Source organism: Branchiostoma belcheri, unplaced genomic scaffold (genome assembly GCF_001625305.1).
Source record: "Branchiostoma belcheri isolate BF01 breed outbred unplaced genomic scaffold, Haploidv18h27 scaffold52, whole genome shotgun sequence".
Taxonomy (NCBI): Eukaryota; Metazoa; Chordata; class Leptocardii; order Amphioxiformes; family Branchiostomatidae; genus Branchiostoma; species Branchiostoma belcheri.
Genome location: NW_017804154.1, coordinates 877,899 through 893,691, shown reverse-complemented (window position 1 = coordinate 893,691; position 15,793 = coordinate 877,899). Strand labels below are relative to the sequence as shown.

Sequence of the window (15,793 nt, the reverse complement as noted above, 5' to 3'; positions counted from 1 at the left end):
CCGGATCTGACCTATGACCTGGAGACGGTGCATCTTCCATGGAGCGGCACACCTGTGCTGACACGCAGCGGGGCGGACAGGCATGAGGGAAGACACCAGCAACAACACAACAGGATCCGGAGCTGGGCTGATCCTGGGAAAGCCATGGTCATAAAAAATGGGTTTTTCATACATCCAGAAAAGATAGGAGCCATCGAAAAATCTTCAAGCATCTATGAATGATGTGGAGAAAAAGGGAGCACTTTACCCATCTCTGATATTTTTTCCAGACAATTGATGCACTTGTAGTATATAATAGTAAACAACTAGTATGCACGTACAGTACTGTGTACCTAAACAAAACACTAGCGGACACATTTTTAAACACTAAAGATGGGTAATTGATTCTCAAAGATAGAAAAGTTTGACAAGCGCTTGAATATCATGAAAACTTGGAAATACCATTGCAATTCTAGCTATGTATGTCCAGTATCACCAGCTGAATTGAGGTGACAAGATATTAAGACTTTTTCATTGACATACATTTACAATAATGACAATGAGCTAGTTGTTTCTTATCGACGTTATATATATGTACAATGTTGAAAAACTTCAATCTACATTCAACTCTACAAAAGGCACAAACCAGCTCGATATGCTTGGTGTGTTCTCACAATGTACAGTAAACATCCCCTGATGGTATCAGATCAGTCTGTTGCAATAGCCAGTACATGTATGTGTAAACTTTCAGTCATTAGAACTTGGCAGGCTGCAATGACCTGTGTTAAAACACCTGCCCACTAGTTGATTATAACAAATGCCCTTCATTCTGCACAAATGGTACATACATTGTATCTATGAGAGCCAGTAGCTGCTCACACCCCCACAACAGTTGGAATATTGGAAATGAACAGTCCCGTTCCCAAGCGCCTTCCGCCAAAGCACACCTGAGTCGTCCCCTGTCTGCATGCGCACAGTCCCAGTGGCAGTTGGCAGTCGGCTGTCAGCACAGTTCCTCATTGTTGTGAAGCCGCTGGGGTGCGCCAAACTTTCTCAGGCCCAAACTTTCTGCCATTCTCCGCTGTTTTTCACAGCCCAATGCCTGCAGTAATTGCCACCAGCGGGCCGAAACCCGGGAAAAGTATTGATTTCTTTCTCAGCCAGATTTATTCTTTTCTTCTCGCCTGAAAGGGCGGTGTAGTTTCGACTGACCTCCCATGCCACGCACGCCGCATACTAAAGATGGCATGAAGGAGGCCGATAACGACCCGTGGTGGGAGCCAAATCCCTGAATTTGCACCCGCCCGACTTTTATCACCCAGAAATTGCTCGAAAAAGTTTACGGCGAGCGTTTTTCATTCCTTCCAGCCGACGCGCTTCCTGAAATTCGACAATATCTGATTTGTGCTTATGGCTCTCGAACCGAATGCGCGGGCGCTGACATTTACGGTGAGAAGTTTTGCTCTGCTGGACCGCAAAGCGCGCCGATTGAGTCTGGCCGACCGACTGGAACCCGCCTTGCGATGATAGATAACGCTGACGCAGGTGCCTAGATCACTGGAATTCCTCATCCACAACTTTTTTGTCAATTTTTACCGCCCGGCAAGTAACTCACCACCCCTGTCCGCACCAGAGGGCACACGAGCACAAATTGGGGGACACGCCATAAACCTCTCCCCTCGTTCCACGGTAACGCACCCTTTATGCTGCCTGGCACTTTTATAGGTATTGAGATGCAAATGCAGCCAGTCAATGGAGGTTTCTCTCCCCCTACTGCTGCATGACAGATGGGTGTACAGGTCTATATGGCTTGTTATTGTGACACCTGCTGACTTTCTGGCCTTCCCAGTACAACTCAACATGACTCCCTTCACGTCCTGCAGTGTACCACTCCTGTGGTCTCACTGGGAGCGTCCCCCACTTCTCCTGACTCCTTCTCCCAACATCCCCGCTTCCTTCCCTGCTACACCGTACTATACACTAAACCAGCCAGCTGGAACAAAACACTGGGGATCTTTCCTCCCCTTGGATCTCCACCCAGTCTGGATACAGGGCATGCCTCTATCTACTGCAGCATCCATGCAGACATGATCCTCCCCGGGGATGCTCTAGAGAGCCCCTTCATGCCACCGCTCCTTAAGATTTTTAGGAGCACCTGTCTTGTATCTTTCAGGGCTGCAGGATACACCTAACCTGGTTCCACTAACAACCTCAGCCAGTAGACCCTTACCCAGGCCTCAGGCTATCACAGGCTGCATGCATTCAGCACATTTCAACTGTGCCCACCCGACCATGCCACCGGAACAAGAGTGCCCCCGGCCTGTTAATTCCCCGACTCTTACCGGCCTTTTCTTTTATTTCTCGTCTTTCTTTCTTTCCAATCACAGCAGACAAAAAAAGTTTCTTGCACGGCGCTCTGTCTGTCCACTCAACGATCTTGGCGCTAGCGTGAAATTAAGAATTGAACATTAAGCCCGCCAAGCGTTGGTGCATGGAGGACGGGAAGGCGGGAGAATAGCAGATCCCCTCGGCTCGGTTCCGCTCGTCTGCCCCTGATTCTCATTAAATGGGCCGGGGTAACGTGATGGTGCTGGCAGCCACCGGAGCGGAAAAAATAGAGAGAGGGCAGCCAAGCGGACGTGATCGTGTGATACAGGGGTAAGGGAGACTGTTTCTGCATTCCTTCCCGCCGTTTTTTACCAACTTTCCTCCACGCTAAACTTTCTGCGGAAGGTTAGAGACCTAGGAGACTGTTCCCGCATGCGGAGGGCTGGTGTAGTGACCACTGTTGGACATCTTAACTAGGGGAGACACCAAGCAGCGAAGGAAAGGTAGTCTCAGGCCATGTGGCCCTATCACGATTATCTTTGGCATTTCTGTTGGTTTTCCTTTTCATGTATGTGAAGGAATTCACCCACTTCCATCCAACAAAAGCATTCATTCTTCACTTAAGATGTCATGTTTTTCCAGGCCAGGTTATTTGTGAAAGGCACTGATTTGGATTTTGGCAGCGGTCTGTAATAGTTCCCATCAATGATTTCCATGTTTACCCAATGTTGAGATATCCAAAATCTTTGACCCACTTAGACAAACATAATTGCTCGTTATTTCCAAAACAAGGTTAAGTGAAATCGTGGTGCCAGCGCCAATATAATGGCTTTAAATCATGTCACAGTTAGATTCTGTATTATTGGAATACCTTTTCCCAGAGGAGCGGGGTTTAGGCTTGGGGGAGTCATGTGTGATTGTGTTCTGATGATTAGGGTGATGTTGTTATTGATGCAGTATATTTCATGTCAGTTTGAACGGGGTTGAACCGTTGAAGATGTATTTTTTCTTAGCTGAAGTTTGTACGTGTTTGTATTGATTTGTGTTTACGTTCATGGGAATACAGATTATTGATCCTGCAAAGTAGGGCCTATATCCTGAATCACTTTGCTGGAAATATGCTGGAAGTTAGAACTGCTTTCACACCCCTGAGACAAAGTGGGCTGGTCTGTGTAAGCCCTTAGGGTCAATGGGGCGTCTCATATTTTTGAATGAAAGGGGTGATTATTTTGGCAATGGAGCTGCAAATAGCTACACCTGTCAAATACATCAGTTTGAAATGACTGTCAAGATGGATGAAATGATCTTTAGGCTATCTTTATGTGTTTTAAATGGGAAGCATTGTGAGTTCCCTTTCTGTGTCTTAAATATAAATGATAGGTGCCAAGAAACTGTAACTTGTCTATGATGAGTATACATTTCTGGGATGTACATTGTTTTGGATTTAGTGGCAATCATTGTCATTGCCACATTGGTTTTGTGAGTAGGTTTGAAGAAATCTGAATTTTGCTTTTTACCTTTTAAATATTTAACAACCAAAGTCATACCTTTCTTTTCCTTTTGCTACTTGTCTGCCTTTCTTATGCCTATGTGTATAACAAGTGGGACCAATCCAATCCTTTTCAGAAACTTACCCTAATATCCAGCACTGAAATATTCACTGATAAATCAAATGTGCTGAGATATTGCTCTGGGAAAGTCTTATGATTAGACATACAAATTCTGTATTGTTTTATTCCAGGTAATCCAAGCTTATTACAAATATGATTTTGTCGGAGTTGGAAACCTTGATGCAGAATGACAAGTGTCAGACATTGAAAATTGACTCAAAGCAGGGATTCCCCTTTTTCCGACCTAGCCTAAAGTGAAGGCTTGTGACATGGAAGATTCCTTCACACAAATATCAATGATGTCAAGATGCACATGAAGATTCTTTGAAGAAGATCTTTTACCCTGGACTTTCCAAAGTTCAATATAAAGTTTCCACTTTTTTTAACCATCTGAAATTTATGATCTGTCAATATTTGCTGAATGGATGCAGATATGTATCGTGCCACACTCTGTCCAAGGAAAAAGAAAACCATTGTCCGTAAAATGTTCCACCAGAATTCGGCCAATAGATGGCTGTGTGATGTGACAGAGAACGGAAAGATTTGTGTTTGTGTGGTGTCATTAATCACACTCTCAGGGTGACAGGGTTTTGGCCAGCACAGGTCACCAGGGTGCTTCTAACGAGCTTAGTCTGATGACCCCACACGGTAACCTTCTTTTTCACTTTTTAAAAAAATAAATGTTGTTCTGTCAGGAAGTCTATTAAGGGACAAATTGGTCTGTTTCATTATTGTTAGTTTGTACAATCTCAATACAGAAAATTACAAAGGTAGTTAATTTTGAAAACTAAGGATAATGGTAATTCAAATTAACATTATAGCACAAAGACATGAGGCTTTCATATCCTCTTTCCTTACACAACCACCAATACTGGAACAATACAGACATTAGTTAGTAAGGAATATTGAGGGGAAATAGATTTCTTGAAAACCTTTTCCTCCACTGAAATGTTTACATTGGATTTGTGCAACAGACCAGACAAGCTATCAATATTTGATACCTCTAGTCAAATAGAGGGAGGAGACATTTTGAGTAGGGTTCCACCCACCCTATTCTTCACTGTCCACACCATGTGCTTATCTCAGTAGGGACCTGTTCTGGGGTGTAAGAACCATCTCATGGAACAACACACCTGATGATAGTGTCTGATAGTTCTTATAGTTTTCAGAACAGCTATAAGATTGCTGCCATGGGGGCCCAAAAAAAACTCAGGTGGATCACAACAAGATTGGGAGATGCTGTTCCATGTATCACAAGTTTCTTGTTGCCCAGACCTTATGAAAGCATGATTAAAGCATGTTAAATTGATTTCTGGTGCTGCATTCCTGTTGGTGACCTCCAGGGAAGTATTTAAGTCTTGTAACTGTTAGCAATGTGTGGGTGAAAGAGTATGTTTCAGCTCAGAATACCTGTGATGTGTTTGAAACCTTTCAATTGGATCAGTTACATCAGATGCAGACACTATTTGCAGCACAATTTAAGTCAATGAGTAAAATGTTTGTGACATTACACAATGATGGGATGATGGAATAAATATGTCTATTCTGAAAGAAGTAAATACTTAGTAGAATAACAATGTAAAGAAAGAAATAGGCTAATCCCTGCCCAAGGCATGAATTCAAGCATATTTTTTTATCTTTTGATAAAAAGCTGTCATCCTGTCATGATGATGTCATCCTGCATTCTTCTTATCTGTCTCTATTGCCACATTTTTTAATGTTGTTCCTGACCTGTTGGTGTTTCAGCCTGTGAGTTAGTAACAATAGCTCTATGTACCTGTGCTAATGCCTATATCCTGTTTAGACTGCACTCCAGAACTACTGACCCAGAACCACCGGGTGTCTGTGGACATGCCCTATTTCTAAAAACAACTCTTTACTTACAGTTAGTCTAGTTAAGGTACTTTATAGCAATTTCTTGAGTGCCCGTTGAGTGACATATACATAATTAAATTTGTGTGTTTCTTGATTCAATAAGATATGATGCACAATGCAAAGGTACGAAAAAAATGTTTTGAACCATTCTTTATTAGTGAAATTCACTGTGCCATCTGTCAAATTTTTGGTGCTCATTGGTCCCCACGTCTAGTGGAAAGGAGGTGTCACAACCTATAACTAAGGTGTAAAATTTACCAACTACATGTGTTGTCTTGACAGGAAGCAGGATGTCACCTAATTGAAATGACTTAGCATTCGTTCCTTGATTATTGGATAATTGTCAGGAGACTAAATATAATTAGATCCAGTGAATCAATTAATTATTAATTAGCCGTAAACAGGTATCGTATATCAGATCTTAACATGAATTATTTATATGCCATGCATTTTCTTGTAAGACTACGAGCTAAGGTGATACTAGTATTTAATAAGGAAAAAGTTGTGTAAGAAATTTTTTTAAAAATCTATTGCTGAATGGGTAAGATTTGAATCCTTTGTTCAACACATATATATGTAACTGTGAACAAAAAATCACTTGAAAGGAATGTTTACATCCTTCGTCCTCTGTTCTTTGAGGTCCATCCTGTTCGGTTCATATCCAGACGACGGACTTTTAGACCTTGTTTATGTTATTGTTTTTCTGGAGGTCGCTCATGCATAACTCCTCGCTATGATGGCTTAGAAAACTCAAATATTTCAAATTGCTGGTGCTTTAGTTTAAATGAACTTACTGCTTTTCTCATTGAATATACCGGTATAGTCTTATAGATAATAGATATAGAGAAACATGTAAATATACTATTTTTATTTTCATTTTTAAAGATACTGATATAGAAATATGTATTAAAAGTTTGTAGGTATTTTTGACATGGCAGCTGTGTGGTGTTGGAGCTAAGAGGGACCCAGGGACCTTTCTCACACCAGCTTTGTAGTCTCAGGGTGCCGTCAGTTTGTCTGAGACTGCTGGGAGAGTTGTGCTGAGGTGTGGGCAGTGGTGCGTGGACAGGAACCTTGGCCATCAGGCAGGAGAAATCAGGTACAGGTGGGAGAGAGGTTGTTGATGAGCCTGTGAAATACAGAGCCGCCAGACTGTGTCAGTACCCTATCACAGTAGCCGTAATTCCCCGATAACGGGCGTGACCGCGGGTCACACCTTCTTCTCTGCCCGTGACGACGGCTTTGATGGAGTGGCCCCGAGCCGTGACTGCGGGCTTTGGCCTTTATCGCCCGTCCAACAGGGCCCCTTGCCATAACAAGGGGGTGTGCTCTTACTGAAGCTGGAGACTCAGTGTTGCCTTTATCTAAACATCATGTCTATGTTCTGAGATCTTTATAAGTCAGCTATTTAAACTAATAAGATGACCCACTAGACAGAGTACCATACTGTAAATTCATTTATTTTTCCAGAGATTTGATGTTGAGCTAGAAGGGGAGAGGAGGTTTATGCAGTGTTAAAAAAAACTTGTTGGTTATAACAATTCTGTAGTGCAGTTGGTAAAAGTTTGGAAACTCATATTTGCAGTGTCATGATTTTGTAGTGGAGAGGTCATGACAAATCGAGAAAACCACCACAAACATTTCAAGAGTTACAGTATATTCACTACCTCTGCCAGTACTTACCTTAAAGTCTTGTTTCTTACATGAGATCTTGTTTATTGATAATCTCCAGATCTCCAGAGATCTTGTTGCAGAGATACTCTAAAGGTAGTTCAAAATTTAAAGCCCTGGAAGCACTGGAAGATGTAAGCCAAAAAAAAAGAGAAAATTCTTGAAAACTTCAAATCAAATCCATGAGCTAGATTCTTATTCAAACTATCATAGGGAACTTTCCTTTAAAAATCCACTCAGACCTTTCATATCATCAAGACTTTATCATCAGCCTTTTTTGGCTATCTTCGACATCATAATCATGGTCTTATGCTCATCTTACAAAATGAATATTCAATACCTCACAATGTGTTGACAACTACTAGTACTTTCTTTTCAGGAGGGAAGTCCTAACTTTTATGGGAAGAGTCATTGTTGTAACATTGCCATTCATTTGTCATAATCAATGGTTGTCCTGGCTGGGTCGTGCCATGTCAGGACGGGGCGTACAACAAATTTCAATTACAAGCAAGCCATAAATGAATAGTGGGGTAGGGGAGCCTAATCGTTTGATGGACATGTGATCCGGGAGGTTGTTATGGGCCAACAAGTTGTCCTGGACACTGTCCAAGCAGACAACACCTTCCAGTTTACATCTGCCCTGAAACAGTCCCCATGCACACCTACCAATACAGGTGGTCATGTGGTTAGTGTTGTTGACTTAGAATCTGAGGGTTCTAGGTTCCCTTGCAGACCTATCAATCAATACAAGTGGTCATGTGGTTAGTGTCATCGAATGTAAAGGTTCTGGGTTCGAATCCCTAGCTGCAGGCTCCAATATTGGGAAAGACACTTTACACCTATTAATTAAGTTGACTAAGGTGAAAATGAGTGCCTATAAGTAAGCTTAAAGCTTTGGTTAAAGACTCCTTTCAGAGGGGACGTCACGTAAAACCAGAGGCCCTGTGAGGAGAGCTACACATTCACCATATTAAAGATGCTACTGCACCTAGTCAGGATCAAACCTTATAGTCCGGTCTAATGCAGCACTTACTGTGTACACAATTTGTGTGTCATTTCTAAAGGCCTTAACAGTTATGACAAACAAACATACAAACATACAAACAAACCCTCTAAATCAGCACACGTATATTACTATATGTAGACAAATTTTATCAAACTTCTTTATTTTGATAAATTGTGGCCAAGTCACAAGCCAATGTGCTGGACACATTCCAACTGAATGCATTCACAATATCTGTGGAATGTCACATGGTTTTTAGGTCATCTCCCAATATAAATGCTTCTGAGGGAATGCCCAAGTTCAGCATACACTGGTACTCTTGAACACTGACGTCGGGAGAAAACAGGTTGTTGAGGCAGTCTTGAAGAGTCATACTGGACACCTGCCAAGGTGATGTCTGTTTGGAAGTACCTGTAGCTGGAAGAAATCCATTGGGACTGGAGCATTAGCCAATGAAATAAAATGCTAACATTGCAGAACACAGTAGTTATCAATGGTCTGAGGTAATATAATAATAAAAATCCATAAAGTCTAAACCATTGAGGGCAGAATATGTGGGAAGGGGGGGAAACAATAATCGGTAATCATACAGTAGCAAAGCAGTATCCATTGGCCAGAGGATAATGGACAGTCCTCTGGCCAATGGATACCGCCTTGCCACTGTATGATCTGCTTGGAGATTAGGAGAACAAGTAATGGAACAGGTGGCATCTACTAAGTGTAGTAAGGGTGCAGCCAGTCAAAACCAAGCTCTCAGATCATAAAAAGACAGTTAACATCCAATAAAAAATAAATAATAACCCAGTTAGATATAACCATCAGCAACATTGTGCTCATGTAGCCATTTGGCACAAAATTTGTATTGGTAATGAAGTTAGTCAGCCTGGCAAGAAAAGGACAGGATCCACTTTTTGTGAATCATCAGTGTCATTGTCATCCTTATTTTCACGGACTTCCTACATTGCTGACAGCTAAACTTGTTTATGTGTGACATGCTAGAGTAGCAGTTTCCATCTTTTCTGATGAAGAGCACAGAGATGCACATGTATGACAGAGGCTTTGACAAAATGTAGAAAAAATTAGAAAACCATTGACAAAGGAGGAGTTATAAAATTGTATTGTTCAACTTTGATGAATATGCCACCAATGAGGTAGAAAACAAGTCAGGATTATGTTATGTGAATTGTAACACACTCCCCCACTCCTCATGGTACATTCCAAAGCACTATGAGTCATGGCCAAGTAGACAAGAGAATTCAACAGACTTCACATTCATGCATTCCAGACATGCATTAGTAACAAATCTTGTAATGCTTAAATCATTTTCCAAGGCTGCTAAAGGTTAGAGAAATCTTTGATGAAGGGGGAGAGGATGGCCTTTAATAACAATGATAATGATGGACCAGTCCCTAGAATATATAACGTTAAAATAATGTATAAACATTTTGAAGTACTAAGAGGTGGAATTGTTACAGGTGGTAGTCTTGCTAAGAGCTTTGTGGAGGAAATATTTTTTGACTTTGTAGGAAAGGTTATCATTGGAAAGTCTTGCAGATGACAAGAAGTAATGGCCTAAGGGTTTGTGATAATGATTCTGGGTATAAACCACATCGTTCTCCCGGCTCCCTCTGCACTAGGTCATGCAGGCCGACTCGGCGGACACCACGACCGGCATCATCGCCCAACAATGGAAGCGGATGCGGCGGGACCTGGGCGACTCGACCAACCACATGCTCATCTCGGACCCTGCACATGCCCAGAAGGTCCTGGAGGGCTTCCACGCACTGCGGGCAGATAAAGTCTTGTGTGACTTTGTCATCGTGGCGGAAAAGCAGGTAAGAATATGACTTAACGCTTTCCAGTGGTTGTTTTGTAGCAGGCCTCAACATTGACTCTTGAAACAGCCTCTGACTTTTTCTAATTCCCAAAGTAAAACACACAGTCATGTTATTTCAATTCTCTGTTATGTATGTTGGTGGAGTGGAAGAAAATCTTGCCATTGTTTGCTTGTATTTGATATATTACTTAAGAGTATTTATGACAGCCTTTTTTAAAATTTACATGCTAGCATCTTTCTCTGGGTGTTCAACACACTTGTAGCGTCAAGAACCTTTTAGTTCCCATGCCCCAAATCACACAAACAAATGGCAACCTACAAATGTATACAGTGAATTATCATAATGATAATCAAGACTTTTGTCAATTTTTTACTGGTCATAGACTTGATGATCCTATTCTTAATATCTAATGTTTGTTGATGCTGTTCATTTTAATCAATTCAATATTAGGTGTTCAGAAGTCTAGAAGGCTTCATGTACATGTACATGTGTATAATATGCCTGAGAAAGTTTTGATGTCTTCCTTCTATGCAATTTAAGAAACTCCAGTAAAATTATTTTTATTCTATCTCCCTCCTGTTGCCACTTAGAACATGTTCCATTTTCCAGCGATGCCAAGTGGGACTCGAAAAAAGGCTCGATCCCTCCCCCGATTGATATTGACTTTAATTAGTTGAGATAATGGTGTCATTAATGTACAAGTTGTTAGAGGAGGACAGACTTTAATGGTTCCTTCTGCGAGCCTGATGACAAATCTGCACCTCATTTCACACCGCCGCTCGCAGCGATCTGCTTCGTTTGCGAAGCATTGAACACTTGGCAAGGCAAGTATCCCTCTTCCTGCCCTGATTAGACAGGGCCGAGGGGCCGTTAGTGCTTAGTACAGGTCAGCACTGGCATCGCTGACTGTAGCCTGGTGTTCTCATCCCTGTCTTATCAGCACTCCAGCATTCGTAAACAAATTCATATCTGAGTCTTGATTAATTTGAATGATAATTCAAAAGCAGTAAATACAATATTACTAGGCCAGGGGTGTAATTTAAATCATGGGCTTACTTTTTCATGAGCTGCAGCTAGTTGTAGTCTTCTTAACCCTGTCTATATCTTCACTTATCAGTACACTACCATTTCTAAACAATTTCGTATCTGAATTTTGATTAAATTGGAAGCAGTAAAATTAATACTATGTTGATAATAGGAGTGCATTTTAATGATTATAGGCTACATTTTCAAGAGCAACTTGATTATAGCTTTTTCAGGTGATTCTCAATACTGTCTATACATTGCCTTACATCTAACTAAGTTGGGCAAAATAGTTATAAAGCATTTTTCTGTATCATCTTGGTTATTATATAATTATGATATCATGTATCCCAAAACATTTCTTTTTATATTTTCATTGATACTGAGTCTGATTTATTTCTGTATGATTTTATTCATTACAAGCAAACAAAAAACCTCATGCAAAAATTCAACTCTTTGTGACATATTGTGAAAAGAAAATCTCATGTCAAAAATATGCCATTTTTTCATCATTAATTTAACCACACTGTGATGGACACAAAGAAAATCAAGAAAAAAAGGCACTGAGCCTTAGATATATTTAGATATATTTCGAAGAAAAATGTAGACGTCAGAATCCTATATAAAGTTCACACCATCCAAATGCATGGTCAGAAAGAGTCCACCCACTTCTGAAGAGGAAGCTGTATGTTATTAAGATCACAGGTGTGATACCAGGTCCCTCTTCCCATTAAGATGCCTCATCAGAGCAGATCGATCAGTGTTCTGGCACATCTCTGTTTGAAGTGAGTCACTAAGTGTCCAGAGATTCAGCCAGTAATGTAACTCCCAATCAGAGTCTTTCTCCGGAATCTTTGGCAGGAGACAGGAGACACAAGATTCTAAGGATAATTCCCTATCGCTCATTTTGTACTACAAAGGATGTTTTCCTTTTTGTTGATGTTGGATATGTCTTTACAAAGTTTGTGGTTTGGACAATGTCTTTAGCTGAATTATGACACTGAATGAAATCATTATGTGCATAGTTTTAATCGCGTGATATACATGTAATTTAGGATAACTATCGAACAAGTGTCTGTCAGCACATGAATTGTTCTAGATTGTTGGTAATTCATCTTTAAGTTTTAAAATTGTTCTAGATTTAGATTTTTTTTCCAATTGCATTTCTCCCTCATGCTAGCAGAGCCCAGATATCCAATTAGAAGAAAAAGGCTCTCTTTAAACATCCACTGTTGCATGTCACTTAAGCCAAGGTCTCCCCTACCACCTGTTTCCCAGAAAACCTGTCTGACTTTAATCAGTTTTCTCACCTTGGCTGATATTGCTCAGTGGGGCCGTTTGTCCACCATGCTTATATCTACACGCACCAGTGAAAGAGTAATTCTAGCCCCATTGATTTGTCCTTCAGTGGCCAACGTTGCGCGTCAGATCTCTCTCCATGATATTTGAAACAGATAATTGACCGAACGTAAATTATTTCAGTTTAATGTAGTGGCGGGGAGGGGGAGCGTAATATATTCCAGGATACAAATGTCGGAGAGGCCATTAAATGAAAAGTTTTTATAGACAGTGATCTTACACTGATGAGAAGAGGAATCAATTTCCCATTTCTCGCTTGCGCCCACAGAGCTTTGCCGTGCACAAGGCCGTTCTGGCATCAAGTAGCGACTACTTCAAGGCCCTCTTTGCGGGGCTTTCCAAAGACTGCAAGCTGGATAAGATTGAACTACAGGGGGTGACAGCGGCCGGACTGTTCGCAGTGGTTGAGTATCTCTACACGTCGAATCTCACCCTGAGTCTCGGGAACGTGGAGGAAGTGCTCGTGGCTGCTAACATCCTCGTCATCCCGTCTGTCATCAAACTCTGCTCCGAGTACCTCAACCAACAGATAGCCTCAAACACGTGCATGGAAGTCGCCAGTATCGCCGCCATGTTCAACCTACGCGAAACCAAAGACTTGGCCACAAAGTGCTTCATCCAACAGTTCCAGGATCTCAGCCTGGAGGAGATCCTAGACGTGCTCGAGAGCGACCAGGAGTTCGCCTTCCCAGAAATGACTCTCTTCAGAGTCGGACTCATGTGGCTCAACCGTGATCGGGAAAACCGGATGCAGCATGCAGCCACCCTCATGACAAAAATTCGCTTCCCCCTCATTCCCGCGTCGGACTTGGTCGAACACGTTCAGACCGTAGACTTCATGAAAAACGAACCCGTGTGTCAGAAACTGCTTCTCGACGCCATGAACTATCATCTCATGCCGCTGCGGCAGGTCGTGCTGCAGTCGCCGACCACGAGACTCAGATGTCGCAAGCAGGCCATCTTGGCAGTCGGAGGAATACCAAAGGTGAGTAACCCAGTAATTCTCCACCTTACCTCCCTATGACTGGGTGCCAATTACCCTGCGCCAGTGCACAGGGTAATGGGGTAATACTGGCTGGATACTAGAGACCACCCTGCCATGCACTAGTACATCTTTGTGCTATAAAGGAACCTTTATTGTCAGCTAAATATAAAAAACTGTCAGTTGTTTCTCTTATTATCTTTGCCCTGCCTTTCTTGCAAACTAGAGGATGTTCAACTTTGCCTGATGGAGGAATTCAACTTTCTGCACGTAGTCGTAGGACATCATTCGGTATAAAGCATTAAATGACTCAAACAAAAGACAATACAAGTAGATCATTCAGTGTGGGCCAAAAGTTCTTCTAAACTCTACTAACTTTGCATTATCACCTAAATCCCTCGTGTGCTAGAAATATGTGTCTTTAAACAATTATTTAGTTCCTTGTTTATTTCTTTTAGACTTTGGACTTGAGAACTGATGATAGACTGACCAAATATATTGCATGCTTGTTTCCAGAGAGAATTGGAAATCTGGTATTTGATTTGATACATTGTACTACATGTATGTTGTGTCAGACACTACAGGTATTTATACATGTACGTATGCACCTCCTGTCAAGGTTTGGTTGAAGTAGGGTAACAGGGTGCCTGGGGTTAACTCTATTAAATCAAGACAGAAATGGATAATAATTGGCCTCCTTAACACCCGCCCCCATCATTTTCACTCACATGTGATCGGCAAAGTTCAGGGGTGATCGGTGTCTTGGCCCTGCAGGGTCCACTCCCTCCAACCTTTGGCTGCAGCGTGCTAAATGTTAATGGCTGCTGCACACAATTTAAGTTAATTACCAGAATACATTTGTTAGGAATTAATGACATAGGGAGCAGCCCTCTATAATTTTCCGCACGGTGCACATGCCATTTTTTTGCCCCGCGTATGCCAAAGTTCGTGCCACAGGGGTCTTGGCTATATGGAAAGATTTTCTTTAATTAGTTTGCTGGCCGATGAAGTTGTGAAATTGGTAATCCCCCTGGATAGGTCAGGTCTCTGGTCGCCGATGTGGTCAAGTTATTCAGATATAGGCATTAGTTGTTTGGCTTTGTAATGAATTTCCACGCTACTCCAAAATGATTTCATCTGACATGGCTTTCAATTAGGAAGCACTAACAGTAGACCTTTTCTTTGTGATCTTGTGACAAGAATAACAAAAAGAAAAGATGAAAACAACAGAGAATTTTTCAAAAGTTTTGTACTGGTAAATGGGGACCACTGAAATCAATAGTAAGTGTTTGAATCTTGATGGAGAAATATCACAGAGGAAATTTACAAAGTGTTTTTTTTACCTTTTCAAGATCAATGTCTCCTATTACATTGTAAGAAATAAGTGGTATTGACAAGGATGCTTCCCCAATTCAAAACAACTCATTTAATGATAGAGTGATGGACAAAAGCTAATATTACTAGATATCATTTTTTTAATCACAATTTTATGCCAATACATTAACTATGGACACACAAATAAACAAACTAACAGACAGACAAACACACCAAAAATAAAACCTCCATACACAGAGGCAACCAAGATGGTCCTAAAATAATACTCAGTGTTATTGTTGTGATGATGCGCCAGGCCGGTGACCAGTCTGTCAACAACCCTCTCCACTTCTACAACGAGGAGAAGCGAGCATGGGTCCCGCTGACTGTCATGCCATACAAGACGGGACACCAGTGCGTGGCCGTCATCAACAACTTCCTCTTTGTTGCAGGTGAGACTCTTATTTTGATCAACTGCACATGAACTGTCACTTCTTGTTCTACCATTGAGAGCTTTTGAGTGTACCACTAGATTCTCTTCTAGCTCACATCGTTACACTGTCCAAATGCGTATCTCTAAGTCACATCTTCTTTCCATGGACTGCAAAATTATGGAACTCTCGCTCCCGAATACAACCCACAAGCGTTCAAAGCCAATGTTTAGTGCCATCTCCTCGACTTGTCACCTAAATACCTCCCTCCAGCTCAGTGCTCAGAAATGGTCTTTTGGCTGCTACATTGAGCCTTCTTAAAAAAAGAAATTTCAAAATACCCTCACCTGTTTGTCTGACAGGTGTGTTTTTCATAGCAA

General features: G+C 41.5%; 1 protein-coding gene across 1 annotated transcript in view; it reads left to right on the top strand.

The window, feature by feature from the left end:
• The first annotated feature begins 299 nt into the window (after positions 1 to 299).
• The window catches only part of LOC109480656 (kelch-like protein 14), a 29,450-nt gene continuing 13,956 nt past the window's right edge, over positions 300 to 15,793 (top strand). Inside the window, exons 1-4 of the mRNA XM_019782886.1 lie at positions 300 to 2,637; positions 10,104 to 10,301; positions 12,955 to 13,671; positions 15,299 to 15,434. Coding sequence (XP_019638445.1) covers positions 10,107 to 10,301; positions 12,955 to 13,671; positions 15,299 to 15,434 — 1,048 coding nt within the window. The 5' untranslated portion in view covers positions 300 to 2,637; positions 10,104 to 10,106. The remainder of the gene's footprint in view (positions 2,638 to 10,103; positions 10,302 to 12,954; positions 13,672 to 15,298; positions 15,435 to 15,793) is intronic.